The 23,630-nt window shown below is 40.7% G+C and overlaps 1 protein-coding gene across 1 annotated transcript; it reads right to left on the bottom strand.

The window, feature by feature from the left end:
• LOC135480246 (target of rapamycin complex 2 subunit MAPKAP1-like) lies at positions 1-21,888 on the bottom strand. The gene is made up of 12 exons (XM_064760027.1): positions 21,740-21,888; positions 19,673-19,849; positions 18,809-18,903; positions 17,378-17,494; positions 16,020-16,180; positions 13,578-13,744; positions 12,027-12,203; positions 9,988-10,097; positions 8,019-8,126; positions 4,665-4,793; positions 3,827-3,958; positions 1-560 (listed from the first exon to the last, which is right to left on the bottom strand). The coding sequence occupies exons 2-12, from the start codon at positions 19,825-19,827 to the stop codon at positions 364-366; spliced, it is 1,548 nt and encodes a 515-aa protein (XP_064616097.1). The 5' UTR covers positions 19,828-19,849; positions 21,740-21,888; the 3' UTR covers positions 1-363.
• Between the last annotated feature and the right edge of the window lie 1,742 nt (positions 21,889-23,630).

The raw sequence follows: 23,630 nt of genomic DNA, 5'->3' as shown, positions 1-23,630 counted from the left end.
AGCCTTGTCTCGGCACCGTAGGATCACATGGGACACATGGAGGACGTGCTAGTATTTGCAACCGATACTATATGCCTTCTGATGGCTAGGTTATCTCCCTTTGTTTGGCTGTATCACACAAGCGGTTCACCAACACATCAACCTTCTGTACTGAATTCATGGGTCTTTTGCAGGATAAATTTGATACCCAGGTATATGAGAGTTACTGACATGTATTTCTGCATTATGTTACATGGAGTAACTGTTTAGCTGATATCAGCTGATCACTGTTTAACATCATACATAAGAAGACAATAGAGAAGACAATTCTCATATACAAATGGTACATGCTGGAATATGCGTACCTCTCGACATATTTCTCTGCTACCTAAAAGTTTCTCCTCGTTTCTTTAGATGTCGTTTTTTGGACGCCAAGTATTCCTTCCTCACTGTGCTCATCCGGAGCTCGAGAATATTGTTCAGCTTTTCAATGATTTCCTCTGCCATTTCAGTTTCAGCCTCGAAATCTTGGTGTTTGTATTCATGACCGGTGGAATATGTCATCCTGAACAAGCACTTCCCTGCGAAAAATGAAATAAACTGTAGTTAAGCAAAATATGTCATCCTGAACAAGTACTTCTCTGCGAAAAATGAAATGAACTGTAGTTAAGCAGAATATGTCATCGTGAACAAGTACTTCCCTGCGAAAAATGAAATGAACTGTAGTTAAGCAGAATATGTCATCCTGAACAAGCACTTCCCTGCGAAAAATGAAATAAACTGTAGTTAAGCAGAATACATCATCCTGAACAAGCATTTCCCTGCAAAAAATGAAATAAACTGTAGTTAAGCAGAATATGTCATCCTGAACGAGTACTTTCCTGCGAAAAATGAAATAAACTGTAGTTAAGCAGAACACATCATCCTGAACAAGCACTTCCCTGCGAAAAATGAAATAAACTGTAGTTAAGCAGAATATGTCATCCTGAACAAGTACTTTCCTGCGAAAAATGAAATAAAGTGTAGTTAAGCAGAATATGTCATCCTGAACAAGCACTTCCCTGCGAAAAATGACATAAACTGTAGTTAAGCAGAATATGTCATCCTGAACAAGCACTTCCCTGCGAAAAATGAAATAAACTGTTAGTTAAGCAGAATATGTCATCCTGAACAAGCACCTCTGTGCAAAAAATGAAATAAACTGTAGTTAAGCAGAACATGTCATCCTGAACAAGCACTTCCCCGCGAAAAATGAAATGAACTGTAGTTAAGCAGAATATGTCATCCTGAAACAAGTACTTCCCTGCGAAAAAAAGAAATAAACGGTAGTTAAGCAGAATATGTCATCCTGAACAAGTACTTCCCTGCGAAAAATGAAATGAACCGTAGTTAAGCAGAATATGTCATCCTGAACAAGCATTTCCCTGCGAAAAATGGAATAAACTGTAGTTAAGCAGAATATGTCATCCTGAACAAGCACTTCCCTGCGAAAAATGAAATAAACGGTAATTAAGCAGAATATGTCATCCTGAACAAGCACTTCCCCGCGAAAAAATGAAATGAACTGTAGTTAAGCAGAATATGTCATCCTGAACAAGTACTTCGTTGCGAAAAATGAAATAAACTGTAGTTAAGCAGAATATGTCATCCTGAACAAGTACTTTCCTTGGAAAAATGAAATAAACCGTAGTTAAGCAGAATATGTCATCCTGAACAAGCACTTCCCTGTGAAAAATGAAATAAACTGTAGTTAAGCAGAATATGTCATCCTGAACAAGTACTTCGTTGCAAAAAATGAAATAAACCGTAGTTAAGCAGAATATGTCATCCTGATCTTTCCCCCCCGAAAAATGAAATAAAGTGTAGTTAAGCAGAATATGTCATCCTGAACATGCACTTCTTTGCGAAAAATGAAATGAACTGTAGTTAAGCAGAATATGTCATCCTGAACAAATACTTCCCCGCGAAAAATGAAATGAACTGTAGTTAAGCAGAACATGTCATCCTGAACACGCACTTCCCCGCGAAAAATGAAATAAACTGTAGTTAAGCAGAATGTGTCATCCTGAACAAGTACTTCCCTGCGAAAAAAGAAATAAATGGTAGTTAAGCAGAATACGTCATCCTGAACAAGTACTTCCCTGCGAAAAATAAAACAAACGGTAGTTAAGCAGAATACGTCATCCTGAACAAGCACCTCTGTGCAAAAAATGAAATAAACTGTAGTTAAGCAGAATATGTCATCCTGAACAAGTACTTCCCGCGAAAAATGAAATAAAGTGTAGTTAAGCAGAATATGTCATCCTGAACAAGCACCTCCGTGCAAAAAATGAAATAAACTGTAGTTAAGCAGAATATGTCATCCTGAACAAGTACTTTCCTGCGAAAAATGAAATGAACTGTAGTTAAGCAGAATATGTCATCCTGAACAAGCACTTCCCTGCGAAAAATGAAATGAACTGTAGTTAAGCAGAATATGTCATCCTAAACAAGCACTTCCCTGCGAAACATGAAATAAACTGTAGTTAAGCAGAATATGTCATCCTGAACAAGCATTTCTCTGCGAAAAATGAAATGAACTGTAGTTAAGCAGAATATGTCATCCTGAACAAGCATTTCTCTGCGAAAATGAAATGAACTGTAGTTTAAGCAGAATATGTCATCCCGAACAAGCACTTCCCTGCGAAAAATGAAATAAACTGTAGTTAAGCAGAATATGTCATCCCGAACAAGCACTTCCCCGCGAAAAATGAAATAAACTGTAGTTAAGCAGAATATGTCATCCTGAACAAGCACTTCCCCGCGAAAAATGAAATGAACTGTAGTTAAGCAGAATATGTCATCCTGAACAAGTACTTCCCTGGAAAAATGAAATAAACTGTAGTTAAGCAGAATATGTCATCCTGAACAAGTACTTCCCTGCGAAAAATGAAATAAACTGTAGTTAAGCAGAATATGTCATCCTGAACAAGCACTTCCCTGCCAAAAATGAAATAAACTGTAGTTAAGCAGAATATGTCATCCTGAACAAGTACTTCCCGCGAAAAATGACATAAACTGTAGTTAAGCAGAATATGTCATCCTGAACAAGTACTTCAATGCGGAAAAATGAAATAAACTGTAGTTAAGCAGAATATGTCATCCTGAACAAGCACCTCTGTGCAAAAAATGAAATAAACTGTAGTTAAGCAGAATACATCATCCTGAACAAGGCACTTCCCTGCAAAAAATGAAATAAACTGTAGTTAAGCAGAATATGTCATCCTGAAACGAGTACTTTCCTGCGAAAAAATGAAATAAACTGTAGTTAAGCAGAACACATCATCCTGAACAAGCACTTCCCTGCGAAAAATGAAATAAACTGTAATTAAGTACATTTCGTCACTACGAACTAGAGTACAAGTGAAACAAACCATAGCTATTAAGATGAATTTGTCCCTGTGAACAAGTTTTTTCCTATATAAGTGAAATAAACTATGTTCCTGTAAAGTAAACGTTGCAGATTTACTTTATCTATTTATTTATTTGTAAATTAACTTCAGATTATTCTGTACTATCGTTCTTCCAGGATAATTATGTCCTGGTGTGAGCTTTACAATCCCATACTTTTTGTCTTCTGAAACTATCTTTAATGTCAAAATTCTAAATTGTCATCTTCATGTCAGTTTTTAGCATTCAAAGTTCCTGACGGTTACCTGGTGATAGAGGGTGGTCTTCTCTTTTTATTTTTACCACTCTCCGCTAGGTTTCTTCCAAATTCATGCTAGTGAAATAGTCCTTGATCACTGGATTATTATTTGTGTCATACAACTAAAATGTTACAATATAAGAACACCTGATGAGATACCTGTTGATTTTTCTCCCAGCTTTTCACAGGCTGCAATACTTTCTGCGTCATACGTGATTGCTTTCTGTCGAAAGATTCTTCCCGCTCCTTTTCGAGCTACGGGGTCGATCTCTACCTTCTCCCCGCTTATGCCTGGATAGAACAATGATACATAGTTATACAGCTAGGTCATGGACAGAAACAATTACGTATAGATGTACAGCTTGACTCGAATAGAACAATGATATACAGCATGAACCTGAATAGAACAATGATATGTAGTTATACAGCTAGGACCTGGACAGAACAATGATATATAGATATACAGCTGGGACCTGAACACATGTGCTCACCTAGCTGCATCTCTAAGTTTGTCCTCAACTTGTTAACCATCTCCACCATGAAGGACTTTCACTCACCTAGCTGCACTTCTGAGTCTGTCCTCAACTTGATAACCATCTCCACAATGAAGGACTTGTACTCACCTAGCTGCACCTCTGGGTCCGTCCTCAACTTGTTAATCACCACAATGAAGGACTTGTACTCACCCCACTGCACCTCTGAGTTTGTCCTCAACTTGTTAACCATCTCCACAATGAAGGACTTGTACTCACCCCACTAAATTTATCCTCAACTTCTTAACCATCTCCACTTGTACTCACCTAGCTGCACCTCTAAGTTTGTCCTCAACTTGTTAACCATCTCCATAATGAAGGACTTGTACTCACCCAGTGGCACCTCTGAGTTTGTCCTCAACTTGTTAACCATCTCCACAATGAAGGACTTGTACTCACCTAGCTGCACCTCTGAGTTTGTCCTCGACTTGTTAACAATCACCACAATGACGTCTTGTACTCACCTAGCTGCACTTCTGAGTTTGTCCTCAACTTGTTAACCATCTCCACAATGAAGGACTTGTACTGATGACTGCTAAGTGCCACAGTGGATGTGTCATAGGTTGCCACAGCCTCAGTGTCACCACGAGAACCTGGTGACAAAAAAATGTGGAGTTCAGTCTCAAATGTTAATGGTAAGTACTAAGTCATAAGTTTTCCAGTCAGTACCCAAAAAGGTCTAAGTAGGATCAGGGGTTTAGCCAGTGTGTTAGGTGAGGGTGTCTCACTTGAGTGACCCAGGACCAATAGGCCGGGGGTCGAGGGGCCGGAGATGCAATCTAGAGGTGTTCAGAGGTCTATAGTGGACAAAATTTAGTCCAACCACTGTTCCTCATGTTGTCATCATTTTTACATGTTCAAGTGACTAGGGTTCTTTTATTACAGATACATGTAGTATAAAAGTTGTCTTTGCATAATAGGCGAATGTCATTAAAGTCTTCTTGGCCTCTGCATCAGTGGCTTAGTACTTGTATTTTTTAGCATGATCATGGAGCCTGATAGTTAGATTGATGGTTTAAATAAAAAGAAATTACACTAAACAAATACAGTGAATTTAAGCTGAACGTGATATTTGGTCACACTGGCCACTGCCAATGATACTTTTGTGGAATTTATACAGGGGGCCGACATCAACAAAACTGAAAGTAAACCGGACCTGAAATTTCTCGTGGCCTCAGTCCACTCGCCCCACTCTGACTGCATACTTTAAATTTCAGTGTGTTGTCAGCTTGACAGTAACTTAACTATGCGAACGTTTTCATTCAGCCTGCAGAAAACGTTTTGTTTCGGTACACCTTTTTTTTTCCCATCACTTTGGGCCGTTACCTACACTGACTCGGCGGTCCACTTCCAACATGTCCGATGAAGCCATTGCTGTCAATGTCAGCACCAGCTTGTGCCTGGAGTTCAACATCAAGCTCCAAATTCAAATCCTCTTCGGTGTCTGAGTGTACACTACCACGAGTTGAAGCTTTGTTGAAGAAAGACATTATCTTGCTAGATTTATCAGACCCACGTTTTGACATCTTGGCTGATTCAAGTGGTTCGATGCTTCCTATACGTACGACGTGCGTGGATCGGGTCTTGCATGTACTAATGATGGGAAATTCCAAAAGTATTAAATCTTTTGGTAGATTTACAATATATTTTAATATGCCAAAAGTTTACGGAAATAATCTTTTATCCAGGGAATGAGATTTAAGACAATTTCGCCGCACTTCGTACTTTAGCGAAGGGAGACAACTCCTTGCATCTTGCTTGCTACAAAGCAAAACAGTCTGTCATACAAGTAAACCTTCATGTCATCTGACATGAAAACCCTGTTGTCAGCACTGCCTTCCTCAGTTACATGTGTAGTAATATTAGGAGACCAGTGAGTAGCACTGGGGAATATTTCCTACATAAACACAAGTAGAAGACAACGGACTGTGCTTTTGTCCCCACACGTGACCTTAGCACGACTGATATGTTACATGTAGCAGCAAAGTGCGCAAGATGGAAAGGAGTCATTCAGATAAAGCCGAGGCGATGATTGAAAATACATGTACTTGTTCGTTGGTTGGGCATAATCCAACCAACCCTCCACTGGGCGTAATCCAACCAGCCCTCCACCGGGATTAATCCAACCAACCCTCCATTCGGCATAATCCAATCAACCCTCCACTAGGCGTAATCCAACCAGCCCTCCACCGGGATTAATCCAACCAACCCTCCACTGGGCGTAATCCAACCAGCCCTCCACCGGGATTAATCCAACCAACCCTCCATTCGGCATAATCCAATCAACCCTCCATTGGGCATAATCCAATCAACCCTCCACTAGGCGTAATCCAACCAACCCTCCACTGGGCATAATCCAACCAACCCTCCACCGGGATTAATCCAACCAACCCTCCACTAGGCGTAATCCAACCAATCCTCCACTGGGCGTAATCCAACCAGCCCTCCACCGGGATTAATCCAACCAACCCTCCATTGGGCATAATCCAACCAACCCTCCATTGGGCATAATCCAACCAACCCTCCATTGGGCATAATCCAACCAACCCTCCATTGGGCATAATCCAACCAACCCTCCACTGGGCGTAATCCAACCAACCCTCCATTGGGCATAATCCAACCAACCCTCCATTGGGCATAATCCAACCAACCCTCCATTGGGCATAATCCAACCAACCCTCCATTGGGCATAATCCAACCAACCCTCCACTGGGCGTAATCCAACCAACCCTCCATTCGGCATAATCCAATCAACCCTCCATTGGGCATAATCCAACCAACCCTCCATTCGGCATAATCCAATCAACCCTCCACTAGGCGTAATCCAACCAATCCTCCATTGGGCATAATCCAACCAACCCTCCATTGGGCATAATCCAACCAACCCTCCATTGGGCATAATCCAACCAACCCTCCATTGGGCATAATCCAACCAACCCTCCATTGGGCGTAATCCAACCAACCCTCTAAAAATGGGTTCTAAACTTTTTAACAAGATTTTGACGGGTTTAGTTTTGTTTTCATCAAATATTTCTTTACATACCAATGTCTTTGAAATCCTCATCTCTTTCATAAGCCAAAAAAAAAAAAAATCCCACCTGACCGACCCTGTTTTTTCTGATTTTTCTTAAAGGACATCCCTGCTGCTTTTAATGTAAGAGTGATTCTATGTATTTACAAATGTACAGGTATTCCTGCCAGGGCTCGGTTCAGAATGTTCATCATTAATCTGTCTGACTGATAATTTTAAGGTGTTTGATTGATTATTTTAAGATGTTTAATGTTTTATTGGTCAATTCATTCTATCCTGTAAGCTGCTGAAATTTACTTTTTGCACATTTGTGGCCAATGAGGCAAAAGAAATTCAGCTTTGGCTTCAAACTCACCACCCCCTACAAACATGTGGATAAAACTCTGATCAAAATGGCCACCAAAACAGTGAAGTCAACTATTGCCTTGACTTCGCACCTAAAGTCTGCAACACTGGTCATAAATGATGAGTTGGATTGCACTACATTGGAAAGTGACATGTACGTGACATTGTTTCAACTTTTCATGACATCGTCCCCCACTCAGGCCGAGATTCATGGCTCGCTTACTGATTGTTGTTGTTAATACTACTTTCAGCGGGTGGTCAATCTCGATGAATTCGGATCTAGTTAATGCCATTAATACCAAAATGTTGCTGATTAGATTGGAAAAAAACACCAACAATCAGTTGGTCCAATGACCCTCTTTTAATGGAGATGTGAAGAAGCAAGAGTTTAAACACAGTCTCTTGTTGAACTTCAGCAAGATTGTGTTGTTGTTGTACGTACTGTGTTGCCGGACGAGGCACAGCTCCAGGGTGTTCACGTTAGACAACAGGGAGTCCAGATCCAAGGCTATCCCAGGCTCACTCAGCTTCTCCAGGTTGTAGCTCATGCCTACAAAACACACAAGGCTGTTAATTTATATCTCACAACTAAAATAGTCACTTTAAATAGATGCTGTGTTGGCTGCTATTTTAAGGCAAAGGACACACTAGCGTGAAGTACATGTCCGATGATCGGAGATCATTAAATATCACTGATTTATTTTTATAAGCATATTTCTTGACCTGGTAAAATACATTTAAAATTTTGGATTCTGTGATTTTTTCTGACCAAACTGGAGCCAGTGATGTCCCTTCAGAATTTTGCCACTAGACACACGGATCGCTATATTTCATCATTCAAAATGTATCTTCATTCAGACCTTTATATGTATTCAACAAATGGACCTTGAAAAGAACTGTTTCAAGTTCAAAATATTGCTGTGATATCATTGATACCCTCTGGGTCCCAACATTGATACCCTCTGGGTCCCAACATTGATACCCTCTGGGTCCCAACATTGATACCCTCTGGGTCCCAACATTGATACCCTCTGGGTCCCAACATTGATACCATCTGGGTCCCAACATTGATACTCTATGGGTCCCAACATTGATACCCTCTGGGTCCCAACATTGATACCCTCTGGGTCCCAACAGACCACATTGCTGTGACGTCACTGATACCCTCTGGGTCCCAACAGACCACATTGCTGTGACGTCACTGATACCCTCTGGGTCCCAACAGACCACATTGCTGTGACGTCACTGATACAATCTGGGTCCCAACAGACCACATTGCTGTGACGTCACTGATACAATCTGGGTCCCAACAGACCACATTGCTGATACCACTGATACCCTATACCACTGATAACCTCTGGGTCCCAACACTGATACCCTCTGGGTCCCAACACTGTTACCCTCTGGGTCCCAACACTGATACCCTCTGGGTCCCAACACTGATACCCTCTGGGTCCCAACATTGATACCCTCTGGGTCCCAACATTGATACCCTCTGGGTCCCAACATTGATACCCTCTGGGTCCCAACATTGACACCCTCTGGGTCCCAACATTGATACCCTCTGGGTCCCAACATTGATACCCTCTGGGTCCCAACAGACCACCTGTGTTATAAATGCATTTTAGTCGGTTTGAAAAATTCTAACAAAAATCAAACTATTTTACCTGGACAACGTTTAATGGTCTTTTATCTGATAAAAACTTTACTTTCGTGTTATCTATGTTTTAAGTCTCTCGCTTTAGTCAAAAATGTCTCACTTTAATGACAGTAGTTACCGGTCAGGCATAAAGGCACTAAAATGATGTATAAATCAGATGAAAGACAATTAAACAATGATGAGGAAAATAGTTAAGATTTAGTACATTAGAATGTTTCCAACCAAGAAAAATGCTAAAAGTGGTGACTCGTCTTATGAATGAAAAAAAGAGAGCAATTTCAAGCAAAGGTCTACTGACAAAGGGTTCCCACACCAACTCTGAGATTTGTCATGGTTAACGAAAGAAATCGAGGTGAAACAAAATTTTTTTACAGGCAAACAGATGAATGAAGCCGACCACAAAACCATGTCCAGCCATACATAACTGATTCATTCACCAAATCTGAGGTCAATCCATCAAGTCTATACAGAAAGCAAACTTGGGATGAACAGAAAAACTACATGGGATACAATACTCAGTTATAGAGCACCATGTACATGTTGTCAAAGGAAAGATAACTCTGTGATATTGTCCATCAAATTTATGCCACTGAGTTATCTTTCCTTAGACATGTCAATATTCCCATATTTGTCGTGGTCCATGATCATGTACTGTTCCCAACTGAAACCAGTATAAAAGTAGCTCCCTTGGTGATAGCTAAAACCGCTAATAGCATATAATAAAACACACTTCGGTAAATGGACAGTTTACCTGGTCTCAGCTTGATTTTCCTCTTCTTTAGGACTTTCTCCAGCAGGTCTTTGAGTGGAATATCCAGATGTTCTATTGGGATTTTGCTAAAGCCTCTGTTTGGGATCGTGCTGAAATTCAAAAGCAACTGAAAAATATTCATGCATGTAATACTGAGGAGCTATGTTCCAAACCTGAAAACAGGTGCCAACAACTTTAGGGAAAGCAGTAAAACCCTAACTGTCCATTTTGTTCAGTACTAGAACAAGATTCCTTGGACCAAGTTAGTAGGTTCGGTACAATGTGAAGTTCTAAAATGTCTCCAAAAGGGATGTTTTCAAAAATATCAAACACCTATTTTCTGGCTTGATGTTTCACACAATGTTTACATAATGTTTCCAGGAGAAAAACTAAGACATGTTTTCTCTCCAAATTCGACCAACACCAGAACGCGCATCCCCAACCCTCAGATACTACTTGCTGCCGTGAACTGGGGGAGAAATAATGGAAGCTTAGGCATCTCGGAGTTCGGGGCCATTACGTTAATGAACCTGTAAGTTTTGGCATGTCTAACTTTTTCAGGCACCTCACATTTTGGGCATCTCTTAAGTTCAGATAATTCAAGGTCTCTCAGTTTTCTTCTCCCAAAGACAACACTAACCCCTCTCTTCTGAACATTTTATATTTTGGTGGTGTGAAATTCTAGCACTATCAAGTTAAATCATCACTCAGTATCAGCACCCCATAGACTGAACTGAACCTCTGGATTGCTAAGCTAAGACTGAGACATTCTGCACGAAACCCTCAAAGCTGTTACTGAGGGATGTTATGAAAGTGAAATGTATTTAAATCCAGATAAAACAAAATTTATGTTAATAAGTTCTCAACAGTGTCTCAGAAGTGTAAAAAACAATGCCTTAAACATAAAAATTGAAGACTCTTCAACTGAACAAGTTTCATATGTAAAAAAAACTTTTGAAAGTTCTTGGAATTTCAAGGCAAAACAAGATTTATCTGAATTTGAAGACACAAAAAACCTTTTTCATAGCCATATTTGGCCACATTTTCATTACTGTAGTTCAGTATGGGGAACTGTTTCTTTCATCTACTGCTAACAATCTACATATTGATAAGCATAACTCTTAACTATTTTAAAAATGGTTTTACAGTAGTGGGCTGTCATGCATGGAACAGATTAGAATGTCTAACCAAAATAGCACTTTTCACTTTCTGCTTTCAAGTCACGTTATTTGAAAAATTATTTCAACCAGTAAATTGATATAAGGTGATATATGTAGTGAAGTGCTCTTGACTGTTTTCATGTTTTTAAAAGATAGAATTGTGTATACTGTTTGTACTGGTTCAATGTTCATGTATTGTTATAGACGACTTCTGGGAAGAGCCAATTTCATTCCATCGTTCATTCAGTATTTTAACTGACAGTTGTGTAAGGCTACACCTAGAAATTTTCATATATACAGCCCCTGCCAGTTTTAAAGGTGGAGAGACACGAGGTGCCAACCGCTGACCTTTGACAAAATTACTGACAAACAAAACTTTATACAAGTATGTATGCCATACTGGTAGAAGACAAATGGTCCTCTGGCCCACATGAGCATCGTCTATGGCTTATTTTCAATAAACGTCCACTAGTGATTTATTTATTTATTTGATTGGTGTTGTATGCCATACTGAAGAATATTTTACTTATACGATGGCAGCCAGGATTATGGTGTGAGGAAATTGGGCAGAGCCCCAACAAACCCACGACCATCTGCAGGTTGCTGGCAGCACTTCTGGTGTATGGCCAGAGAGGAAACCAGCATGAGCTGGGCTTGAACTCACAGCGATGGCATTGGTTAGGGGCTTCTGGATCATAGCGCCATGTTGGCGTGCTAGCCCCCTCGGCCACAGAGGCACTAGTATTTAGAATGGAGGTATCTGCAAATTCCCTGTCCTAAGCCGTACTTCAACTGCCTTAACCACAACCTCAAGTGCCCTCAACAACCCAGCCACAACGTGCCCCCCTGCTAAGCTACAACACACTCCACTGTACTTACATGGTGACCACTAGAGAGGCGGAGCTTGGAGATCTCAGGGGCGGGGCCTTCTCCACCAAAGCGAGTTTCCCGAAGCCAAACTTTGAGGCAGGCTCTTTGCTGTCTAGGCTCGGGAAGTCCATGTCTACTTCTCCATCATCCTCAGCAATGTGTAGGCCATAACAATCAACATTATTACTGCAGAACAACAACAAGCAATACAGAAGGTCAGGTACACATATAGGGCAGAAGGTCAGGCACACACATACGGCAGAAGGTCAGGCACACATACAGGGCTTAAACACACTGGAATTTACAAAGGGTCCTTGTCATCCTTGACAATTTGGAGGCCATAACAATCGACAATATTACTGCAGAACAACAACAAGCAATCCAGAAGATCAGGCACACATACAAAGCAGAAGGTCAGGTACACATATAGGGCAGAAGGTCAGGTACACATATAGGGCAGAAGGTCAGACACACATACAGGGCTTGAACACATTGAATTTACAAAGGATCCTAATCATCCTTGGCAATTTGGAGGCCATAACAATTGAAATTATTATGGCAGAGCAACAACAAGCAATACAGAAGGTCAGGCTCACACATAGGGCAAAAGGTCGGGCACACATATAGGGCAAAAGGTCGGGCACACTTATACGGCAGAAGGTCAGGCACGCATATAGGGCAGAAGGTCAGGCACGCATATAGGGCAGGAGGTCAGGCACACAAATAGGGCAGAAGGTCAGGTACACATACAGGGCTTGAACACACTGAATTTATGAAGGATCCTCATCATCCTTGGTGATTTGGAGGCCATAACAATCAACAATATTACTGCAGAGCAACAACAAGCGATACAGGTACACATATAGGGCAGAAGGTCAGGCATAACCGCCTGTTATAGGCAATCATAAACTCGGTAGTCTAGTGGTTTCTGTAGGATTCTCATTGGAAAAGTCTGCACTTCGGCCGGCCACTGTTTCTTCTGGATCGGTATCTGGTGTTTCATCTCGCTTTGTAGACTGAATTTTTTTAACCAACGAATCTAGCATGCAATTATTGTCTTCTTTCAGCTTTTTTACATATCTGTACAATAGGTGGACAAAGCTTCTTGTTATTATGGAGTTACCTCCCCTCCGTTGGTGAGAAATGGCAACTCTGTGATTTACAAAGATGACAGATAAAGCCCTCACGTTTAAGTTTTGATTACTTTCTTTGATTGTTTGAAAAAAGGTGCTTTTGGTTTTTTCAAAAAATTATTCCTCTGATTTTTTAAGGCGTCAATTACGCATCCAGAAAAGCCCTGGATGTAACCCTGGAGGGATGTCATGACCTACTTCTGGCAGCCATATTGAAGTCCGGTGGCTATACCAGTACACAGATGTAGCTGACTGAGGGTGAGGATGTCAAACGCAGCCTCTCTATATTACAGTCAACAACTATTGCTGTGTCTACTTTATTAAAGATGTAACCTTTATATAGGATGACAAATTAATCAAATCCTGACCATAGACATCTAAATACAAAGGGGGTTAACCCTGTTTGGAGTGTGGTAATTGTACTCACAAAAGCTTGGGTTCTCTCCCCTCTGAGGTGTACTGCCAGCAAATTAACCCCACCAGATCGTGCACTTTGGCAGTTGACACCACAGCAACGGTCATTGGGTAGGGGCGATCTCGAGGAGGCGCCATTGTCAGAAATATCTCTATTTTCTTCACACCAGCCATATGTGCCTATCGAACAGTAAACAGTGTGGCACTGATATCATTTGTTACATTACTATCACAAAATGTCACAATCGCCTCGCCATCCAACTTAGCCTGTCTGTAGGATATACAGTAAACAGTGTGGCACTGATACCATTTGTTACCTTACTATGAAAAAATGTCACAATCATCTCAATATCCAACTTAGCCCGTCTGTAGGAGATACATGAATGCAAGTACTGAAATGGTGAATTCTGTCATTTACTCTACCATCAAAAAATATCAGATACCATCAGATACACCACAAATACATGTACCCTGACAAAATTACCCTTCCATCACATACACCCTGACAAAATTACCTTGCCATCAGATACACCACACCTACATGTACCCTGACAAAATTACCCTGCCATCAGATACACCACACCTACATGTACCCTGACAAAATTACCCTGCCATCAGATACACCACACATACATGTACCCTGACAAAATTACCCTGCCATCAGATACACCACTCCTACATGTACCCTGACAAAATTACCCTGCCATCAGATACACCACACCTACATGTACCCTGACAAAATTACCCTGCCATCAGATACACCACACATACATGTACCCTGACAAAATTACCTTGCCATCAGATACACCACACATACATGTACCCTGACAAAATTATCCTGCCATCAGATACACCACACATACATGTACCCTGACAAAATTACCCTGCCATCAGATACACCACACACACATGTACCCTGACAAAATTACCCTGCCATCACATACACCCTAACAAAATTACCCTGCCATCAGATACACCACACATACATGTACCCTGACAAAATTATCCTGCCATCAGATACACCACACCTACATGTACCCTGACAAAATTACCTTGCCATCAGATACACCACACACACATGTACCCTGACAAAATTACCCTGCCATCACATACACCACACACAAATGTACCCTGACAAAATTACCCTGCCATCACATACACCCTAACAAAATTACCCTGCCATCAGATACACCACACATACATGTACCCTGACAAAATTACCTTGCCATCAGATACACCACACCTACATGTACCCTGACAAAATTACCCTGCCATCAGATACACCACACCTACATGTACCCTGACAAAATTACCTTGCCATCAGATACACCACACATACATGTACCCTGACAAAATTACCCTGCCATCAGATACACCACTCCTACATGTACCCTGACAAAATTACCCTGCCATCAGATACACCACACCTACATGTACCCTGACAAAATTACCCTTCCATCACATACACCCTGACAAAATTACCCTGCCATCAGATACACCACACATACATGTACCCTGACAAAATTACCTTGCCATCAAATACACCACAAATACATGTACTCAGACAAAATTACCCTGCCATCAGATACACCACACACACATGTACCCTGACAAAATTACCCTGCCATCACATACACCACACACACATGTACCCTGACAAAATTACCCTGCCATCACATACACCCTGACAAAATTACCCTGCCATCAGATACACCACACATACATGTACCCTGACAAAATTACCTTGCCATCACATACACCACACATACATGTACCCTGACAAAATTACCCTGCCATCACATACACCACACACACATTACCCTGACAAAATTACCCTGCCATCACATACACCCTGACAAAATTACCTTGCCATCAGATACACCACACATACATGTACCCTGACAAAATTATCCTGCCATCAGATACACCACACCTACATGTACCCTGACAAAATTACCCTGCCATCAGATACACCACACCTACATGTACCCTGACAAAATTACCCTGCCATCAGATACACCACACATACATGTACCCTGACAAAATTACCTTGCCATCAGATACACCACACCTACATGTACCCTGACAAAATCATCCTGCCATCAGATACACCACACCCACATGTACCCTGATAAAATTACCTTGCCATCAAATACACCACACATACATGTACCCTGACAAAATCATCCTGCCATCAGATACACCCCACACACATGTACCCTGACAAAATTACCCTGCCATCAAATACACCCCACACACATGTACCCTGACAAAATCATCCTGCCATCAGATACACCACACCTACATGTACCCTGACAAACCTGACAGAGCTTCAGCTGAAGCAGTGTGAGTGTGCAACTTCATTGGCCCACTGCCTGAGGCTCATAATGAGCCCATGCTTTACCCCTGATCCATGTCACAGTAATACCTTGATACTATGAAGTGTCAGACTCACCCTGCCGTCAAACTTTGCATATTCCATGAAGGGATTTTCTGATGAGCTGCTGAAATTTTCCAGCTGATCGGTAAGAGCGGACTTCTTCTTTCGTGTCTCTTGCCCACTAGAGGGAGCTGCCGGCACCTCCACTTTCTCAAAGAGATGAGCTTTATCTGTGGCTATATCCAAGCAGGATCAAAAAAGACAGTTAAATGATAGAAACTGTTGTTTTCTATTTCACATAATATTAATTGATATACATTTATTACTAGACATTTACTTATATAAGAGCTCAAGATAGATCACTTCTGTGTTGGTAGATACATTTGAAACAAGTTCATTTAATTTTCTTTTCTCTTTTGTAAAGTAAGAGTATCCAAAAGTTACACGTATATACAAAAAAAAAGGCACAAAACAGAGCATGGACTTACTCCCTGGGAAAGCTGGGTAAACTTTCTTAAAATAGGTACAGCATTGTTTCAAAACATAATAACATAGAATTTCTGCATCAGTGAATCAGAAGCACTGGAGCTGCAGCACGTGGAGACATACTAAACTCCATGTCAGATTGACATGGAGGAGATAACTACCAATTTCTTCCAATTTCTAGGACAGATATTTGTAGTGTTGAAAGCAAAGAGTTACACTTCTCTCCCAATTATTTTTGAAAAATGAAGATATGACTATGTTGTTCAGTAGATAAGGTAAGTTATCTTATGAAATAGTTCCTTCCAGGTGATGTTGTAGTAAGGAGATAGTGCAGAAGAAGCTAAAATTAAACTCTACAGGCAGTTCCTTCCCACTGACGTTCTAGTTTGCAGGCAGTACAAAAGAACCTACCATTAAATTCTGCAGGCAGTTCCTTCCAGGTGATGTTTTAGCTTGCAGACAGTACAAAAGAACCTACCATTAAACTCTACAGGCAGTTCCTTCCAGGTGATGTTCTAGTTTGCAGGCAGTACAGAAGAACCTACCATTAAATTCTGCAGGCAGTTCCTTCCAGGTGATGTTCTAAATTGCAGACAGTACAGAAGAACCTACAATTAAGCTCTACAGGCTGTTCCTTCCAGGTGATGTTCTAGTTTGCAGGCAGTACAGAAGAACCTACCATTAAACTTTGTCAGTCGTTTCTTTCAGGTGATGTTCTACTTCGCAGACAGGACAGAAGAACCTAGCATTACACTCTACAGGCAGTTCATTCCTCGTGATGTTCTAGTAAGGAGACAGGACAGAAGAACCTAGCATTACACTCTACAGGCAGTTCATTCCTCGTGATGTTCTAGTAAGGTGACAGTACAGAAGAACCTACCATTACACTCTACAGGCAGTTCATTCCTCCTGATGTTCTAGTAAGGAGACAGTACAGAAGAACCTACCATTAAACTCTACAGGCAGTTCTTTCCAAGTAATGTGTTTGACCTTGACCTGGTTCCGCTTCTCCTTCTTCATCCTCTCTAACCGCTGAGCCGTGTTAGAACGACGTCGATGAGCGCCTGTCAAAACAATCACCAGGTGTGCTGTTAGACAGAATGATTTGTTGATTTCATAGTTTCACACTGTACTCTTCAGTTCTCTGGGCCTTTGCCAAATTGGAAGAAACATTTCATAAATAAATAAATGAATGGATGTATCTTAACTTAAGTCACAGCGCATAAATACATATGCAATATCTGTGAGTCTGACATAAAGAAAGAGATAAAACAGACAGCCTCAAACTCTTCCTTAAGCCAACCACTATATACTCACATGGCTTCTCTCACCCACAAATTCCAACTTAATTCATGCCTGAGAAGGCTTCCCCAGTGAATGAATGAATGATTGAGGTTTAAATAAATGATTATGGCTTAACGCCACATCGGCAGTTTTCCAGCCATATCGTGGCCATATCATGAGATTTGAGGTTAAAAATGGTACATTGGTAATATATCTGCCATATCAATGTCATGCCCATAGGTAAGATTGTGACAACAGACAGTGTTGTACGAGAAGCCTCAAGCCCCTTACTAACTTCCCCTGAATTGCCTAGTACATGTACCACACATAACATTTATTTATTTATTTATTTGATTGGTGTTTTACGCCGTACTCAAAAATATTTCACTTATATGATGGCGGCCAGCATTATGGTGGGTAGAAACCGGGCAGAGCCCGGGGGAAACCCACGACCATCTGCAGGTTGCTGGCAGACCTTCCCATTTACGGCTGGAGAGGAAGCCAGCATAAGCTGGACTTGAACTCACAGCGACCGCATTGGTGAGAGGCTGCTCGGTCATTACGTTGTGCTAGTGCGCTAACCAACTGAGCCATGGAGATCCCCCACACACATAACATCCATCCATACCTCATACAGTATATGTAATGAATTCAGTAAGACCAGGTCATGCACATCTTAATAAATGCGGATTCAGTGAAGCATCATGCCAAAGACAAAAACCTGACATCATGCTAATTCCTGGGTGACCAGTCCATGCACTTCTGTTTAAATACTGCCTCACTCAATTATCATGCCAAAGACACCTGATCTGACATCATCCAAACACAGTATATTAATGCCTGGGTGACCAGTCCATGCACTTCTGTGTAAACGCTGATTCAACGAAGTATCATGCCAAAGGCACCAGAAACGACAGCATCTACTCACAGTGCGCTAATTCCTGGGTCACCAGCCCATTTACTTCTTCCTTAACACTGAGAACCAATTTAGGAAAACAGCAACTACAAACAAGTCTGGTAAACAGGGTTGGTGTTGTATTTAATCAACCATGATGGCGTGCTTTATCAGTTTTATCAGGCTTTCGTCTACCTACCATAATCCATATCTGGGAAGATATCGTAGGAATGTGACAGCTCACTGTCAGAGTGCTCAAAACCACTATCACTGAAGCTCGAGTCCAACTGACCACTGAAACAAAGACAACAACAACAACAAATAACAACAACTGATTTCATGACTTACTTGACTGAAGTTCAATACAGTGTCAAAGTATTAAAAATAAAAAAACTATAAAAAACAAAGGTTTGATTGCTGCTTCGAATGAGTTTCTTTCAATGCGCATTACATTTTAGGACAGGCTTAAATCTTGACACCAGTTTTATTTTATCACAAAGCAATGGCACTTTATTCCACACTTTAAACATCTGAAATTCACATGCATATTTTGATGCATGGTAGAGCCCAACTACATGTACATGTCCTTCCAACCGGGATGGTTACATGCATATATTTAAAATATACGTTTGAATTCCAGATTTCAAATGTTTACATTTATGTAAGTGATAACATGCTTTGTGGAATCATTCCTAGGGTTTTAACATTGCAATCAAGCATGTTTCAGTTTTTACAGCAAGTCTGGCTGTAGCAGGACAGTTTTTACAGCAAGTCTGGCTGTAGCAGGACAGTTTTTACAGCAAGTCTGGCTGTAGCAGGACAGTTTTTACAGCAAGCAGGAAAGTTTTTACAGCAAGTCTTGCTGTAGCAGGACAGTTCTTACACCAAGTCTTGCTGTAGCAAGACAGTTCTTACACCAAGTCTTGCTGTAACAGGACAGTTTTTACATCAAGTCTTGCTGTAGCAAGACAGTTCTTACACCAAGTCTTGCTGTAGCAGGACAGTTCTGAAGCAGGCACATTTAAATTTATGTAATTTCAGAACCTGGACTTCCACTCGTTACCTGGGTGCATGCCATGAAATTGGCCGTTTCTCGCCTTGCTGTTTCTCGTTTTCCTCACTCTCTATAATCGTCTCACACATTCCTGTGTCATCGCTGGTGATGTACGAGTTACGAATATGCGATATCAGGAACTCTGCATTATCCATCATCGCCATGGCGAAGCCGATGAGGGAGTACCTGAAACACAAAGAGAAAATAGAACTGTTCGTAACAGTTTGCGTCTGGGAGAGGACAAGTCAGTTAATGAGCGTAACGCTGAAAGTCACAAGGTAGTGAAAAAAAAGTCCAAAGAGTTTCTCATTGTTATCACCATTTGATTGATTTGCCGGCAGAAAAATCATATCCAGGAGAGAGAAGTTCCTGGAACTCGCTATCCATATCTGTCACTAAAAGAACATCACCTGGGTTCAGTGTGAAACATGCTGTATTCATCATAAAAAACAAATTATTTATCACTGACTGTCACCTTCACCGCACCATAGTTTTGCTCCATTTAAACTTGAACCATTCCAAACCCAAATCTAAATAGTGTGGGCATAAACAGAAAGCGCAAAGGACTTTACTCGGATCTTCTACTGTGTTTTAAAGTTGTGAAATGACATGTACTCTAACACTCCCATAAACAGACTGGCACAAAAACTGACATTCTACACACATGTATTTAAATAGACTGGTCAGACCAATGATGCAGGATGGCATTCAAGAAGACTTACTGAAATTTTATACCATTACCTTATAGCTAAACACAGACCTTAACTTAGCTAAGCTGTATTCAGAAAAATGAATTTAATGTTTTAAGTTACAATCTCTGAAAAAGAGGGTCCATTGACCAAATTTTAAATGGTGATAATCTGTAATTCACACAACAACAAACGGCCCCCATTTCACGTCACACTAATCGATGGTGTGCGATGTGCACATGCTGGTAGGTAGGGTTACTCTCTCACTTTGTGGAGCACTTCTAGTTGATCAAATAACCCAAATGAACCTGAATTTACCAAGGTGATAAAAAATGAAAACTAATGTTTTCGTTAAATAGTCATTCAACAGAAGGGCGTACTCGCACGTGTAGTAGTTATTCATCTTCAGATATCCGTGACTGTAAAATCTGTTGGTGTTGTTGCAAATATATTCAACAATGTTCTTGTCAGAAAAAAATGAATTTCAGATTCAATACCCAGAAGGATGTTACATTCAACATGTTTCAAGTTGTTTGATATGGAAATAAATTCAGATGATGGCGCCTGTCCCAGTGAACAGATAACGCTATGTAACATTAATCTTTGATATTCAATTTATACATTTGATAAATCAGTGACATGGTATATTTCCCATGCATTATTTCAACTTGTGATACATTTGGATGCTGCACTCCACAAAACTGTTTTAAGTTCACGCTTGTCTCAATGTCTGTCTCCATGATATATGGTATGTGTTTGTGTTTTTATTTTCAGGATATGTAGGTCAATATATTGAAAGTCAATCAATGAAGGCAACTTAATGTGCCTTTTAAATTATTGGTTTATTTCACGTGGTTAACACTGTGTTCATGAGTTTTTCACTTACATGACGATGGCCAGGTTTGGAAAAGGAGGAAATGGGAGTGCTAAGAATAAACATTCTCTTGCCAAGTACGACACATCAAATGTCGCAGGCGTAAATAACGTAATGCGCACAAATAATTCGCAAGCGCAGCTTGTATACAAAAATATTGTTAACCCATGTCTCTTTATTCATGACCCTAAAATCAAGTCTGGTATGTACATTAACCACCATAGCTTGACCGAAAACTGTTGGACTAAATCTGCCGCGCCGAATGGCGGCTCGAAACTGCGACTACAGCACTTCATGATTATTATAACAAAATTCTTGGATTTGGAAAACAGTTTACATATGCACTTCCATTATTGCTAATATGCGGAAGGCCTGATGTCAACACAATGCTTCGCCATGATCAGCCGGACGTATCTCACAGGGGTGCATTTCTATCAGATTGCAGTATAATAAGAAAGAAAGTACATTGCCACTGAATGTTGTTGTTGTTGTTGTTGCTGACAGAATATTTACCTTCCTCTCACTTAAAACGTTTGCGATTCAAATACACGTGACATTTATATCTTTACTCTACATGCATACTGGCCAATACATCAGTGGGTTCAGCTTAAGACGAAAAAGACATTCCCAGGAAACATAAAAAACAACCCCTAAAAACAGAGTATAATCTTTCCGCCTGTCAAACGAACTCCGGAAATGGAGATTCAGGGGGAGGTAAGCGTGCTCACTTACTTGTTTATAATCACTTTCCTTGTATCTCGGTAATTTTGGTCTCAAAACTGAATTTTCACAGACTCACAAATCAGCTGAGGTTAAATTGAAAATCGCAAGTATAAAGTATACATCATTGTAAAAACTTATATGTCCATGTCCATTTCAATTTTCGTTTTGCCCCCTGGTTTCTTAGTTTTTCGGCATGTTCAATATTGAAACAAATATGTATAGATATTTGTGTATGAAATTAATTGGTGAATTGAGGCTAGTCTGTATAGTGTGACGGGTGCTACAGACAACCATGGCTATTGACGCGTCACTTTGACATCTTCACAGATTCCTGTGATTTGTTGTAAGACTGAACCTTAATTTTGTGGTTGAACTGACTGATTTGGCGGAATCTTATACTGCATCAGCACAAGGAAAACTTGAGGTTTTAACTATAAAAGTTTAACTGTCAACCGGTGTAAAAGAAAAAAAAGGTGGTGTATAAAGTAGTAAGTTCTGATAGCAGCCTGTCTGGGTTACATAACAGATAAGTGCTTTTGGTGTAAGGCCTACATAAACCCCGAAACAGGACATGCCTGCCAGAATAAAATTATTCAGTGAAGCTCACATTAGATAGATTTTTGTACTTTTTGAGAAACACGGCGTTTGTCATGGCCAAAGGACAGAGAAAGAGACAGGTGTCAAGGTTTAGGAAAGGAAAAAAAACCTATTCAATCAGTGGCAGCAAAGCAACACAGATGGGTTTTTCTTTGCTGAGTGCGGCTTCTCTTCTAAAAATCCAGGCAAAGAGGATGAAAGCGTCTGCAGTTTGGCATGATCCACACTAGGCATGGCAATGGGTCAGTTACCGAACACGCTGCGTGCCGTCTGTTGGCTCATTGCACATAGCAAGCCATGTAGTTTGAGACAGTCTAATCAAACACACCGAGGCATCGATGGTAGGCCTACAGATACTACAGGATTTACAGGAAATCAGCGACACCATGAAACATTTACCACCACCTGATTCTATTAACCTTTGCGCAGTAGCTATAGATCAATGTGCTGCCGGCGTTACGACAACTGAATACGTGCATCAGCTGGACACACCACTTGGAAAACAGTCGCAGCAAAGTGAAAGCGATGGCGTTTAGTGACGATGTGTTCCCCAGAAGGACAACGGAGGAAAAGAAAGACAGGAAACTGGCTTTGCGGACGACCTTGCATCTAGGTGACACAGTGAGTGGACAGAGGCCTACTGACAGACTCCAGGTGACACACAGGACTTGATCTCTAGAAACCCGACTTTCGTAAGAGATGCCATCGTCCCGTGTTACAAGGGAGATCACTGTCTGTGCATGCAGTATTTTGTTATGACTGATGAGGATGACAATCCAATAAATGATGCAGCTAAAATTTGCCATATGTTCAATACCTTCTTCTCTACTGTAGCCAAACATTTGATAGATATTAATAATATAAACATGGTCAGTTTTGTTCAAAGTCTTGAAAGACTTCAGGAACAAGTCGAAGAAAAGCTCTTCATTATACCTTTTACTCCATACCAACTATCTCCTATGTTTCTGTTTTACAATACCTTTTAAGCTTTGATAAAGATAAGGCCAGTGGTCTAGGCAATGTCAATGCTAAATTTCTTTCATTAGCTGCCCCTTTTACTGCAAAATCTTTTACCATGTTAATA

Source organism: Liolophura sinensis, chromosome 13, assembly GCF_032854445.1.
Source record: "Liolophura sinensis isolate JHLJ2023 chromosome 13, CUHK_Ljap_v2, whole genome shotgun sequence".
Lineage (NCBI taxonomy): Eukaryota > Metazoa > Mollusca > Polyplacophora > Chitonida > Chitonidae > Liolophura > Liolophura sinensis.
The sequence above is the reverse complement of the archived record's forward strand: the minus strand, read 5'-3'. Positions and strand labels throughout refer to the sequence as shown.

Coding starts and splice junctions, on each gene's coding strand:
- LOC135480246 (XM_064760027.1), bottom strand. CDS start 19,827: ATGGCGATGATGGATAATGCAGAGTTCCTGATATCGCATATTCGTAAC. Junction 13,745..16,019: donor ATGCAAAGTTTGACGGCAGG/GTGAGTCTGACA, acceptor ACTGTTCGATAG/GCACATATGGCTGGTGTGAA. Junction 4,794..8,018: donor GTGCCTCGTCCGGCAACACA/GTACGTACAACA, acceptor TTTTGTCACCAG/GTTCTCGTGGTGACACTGAG.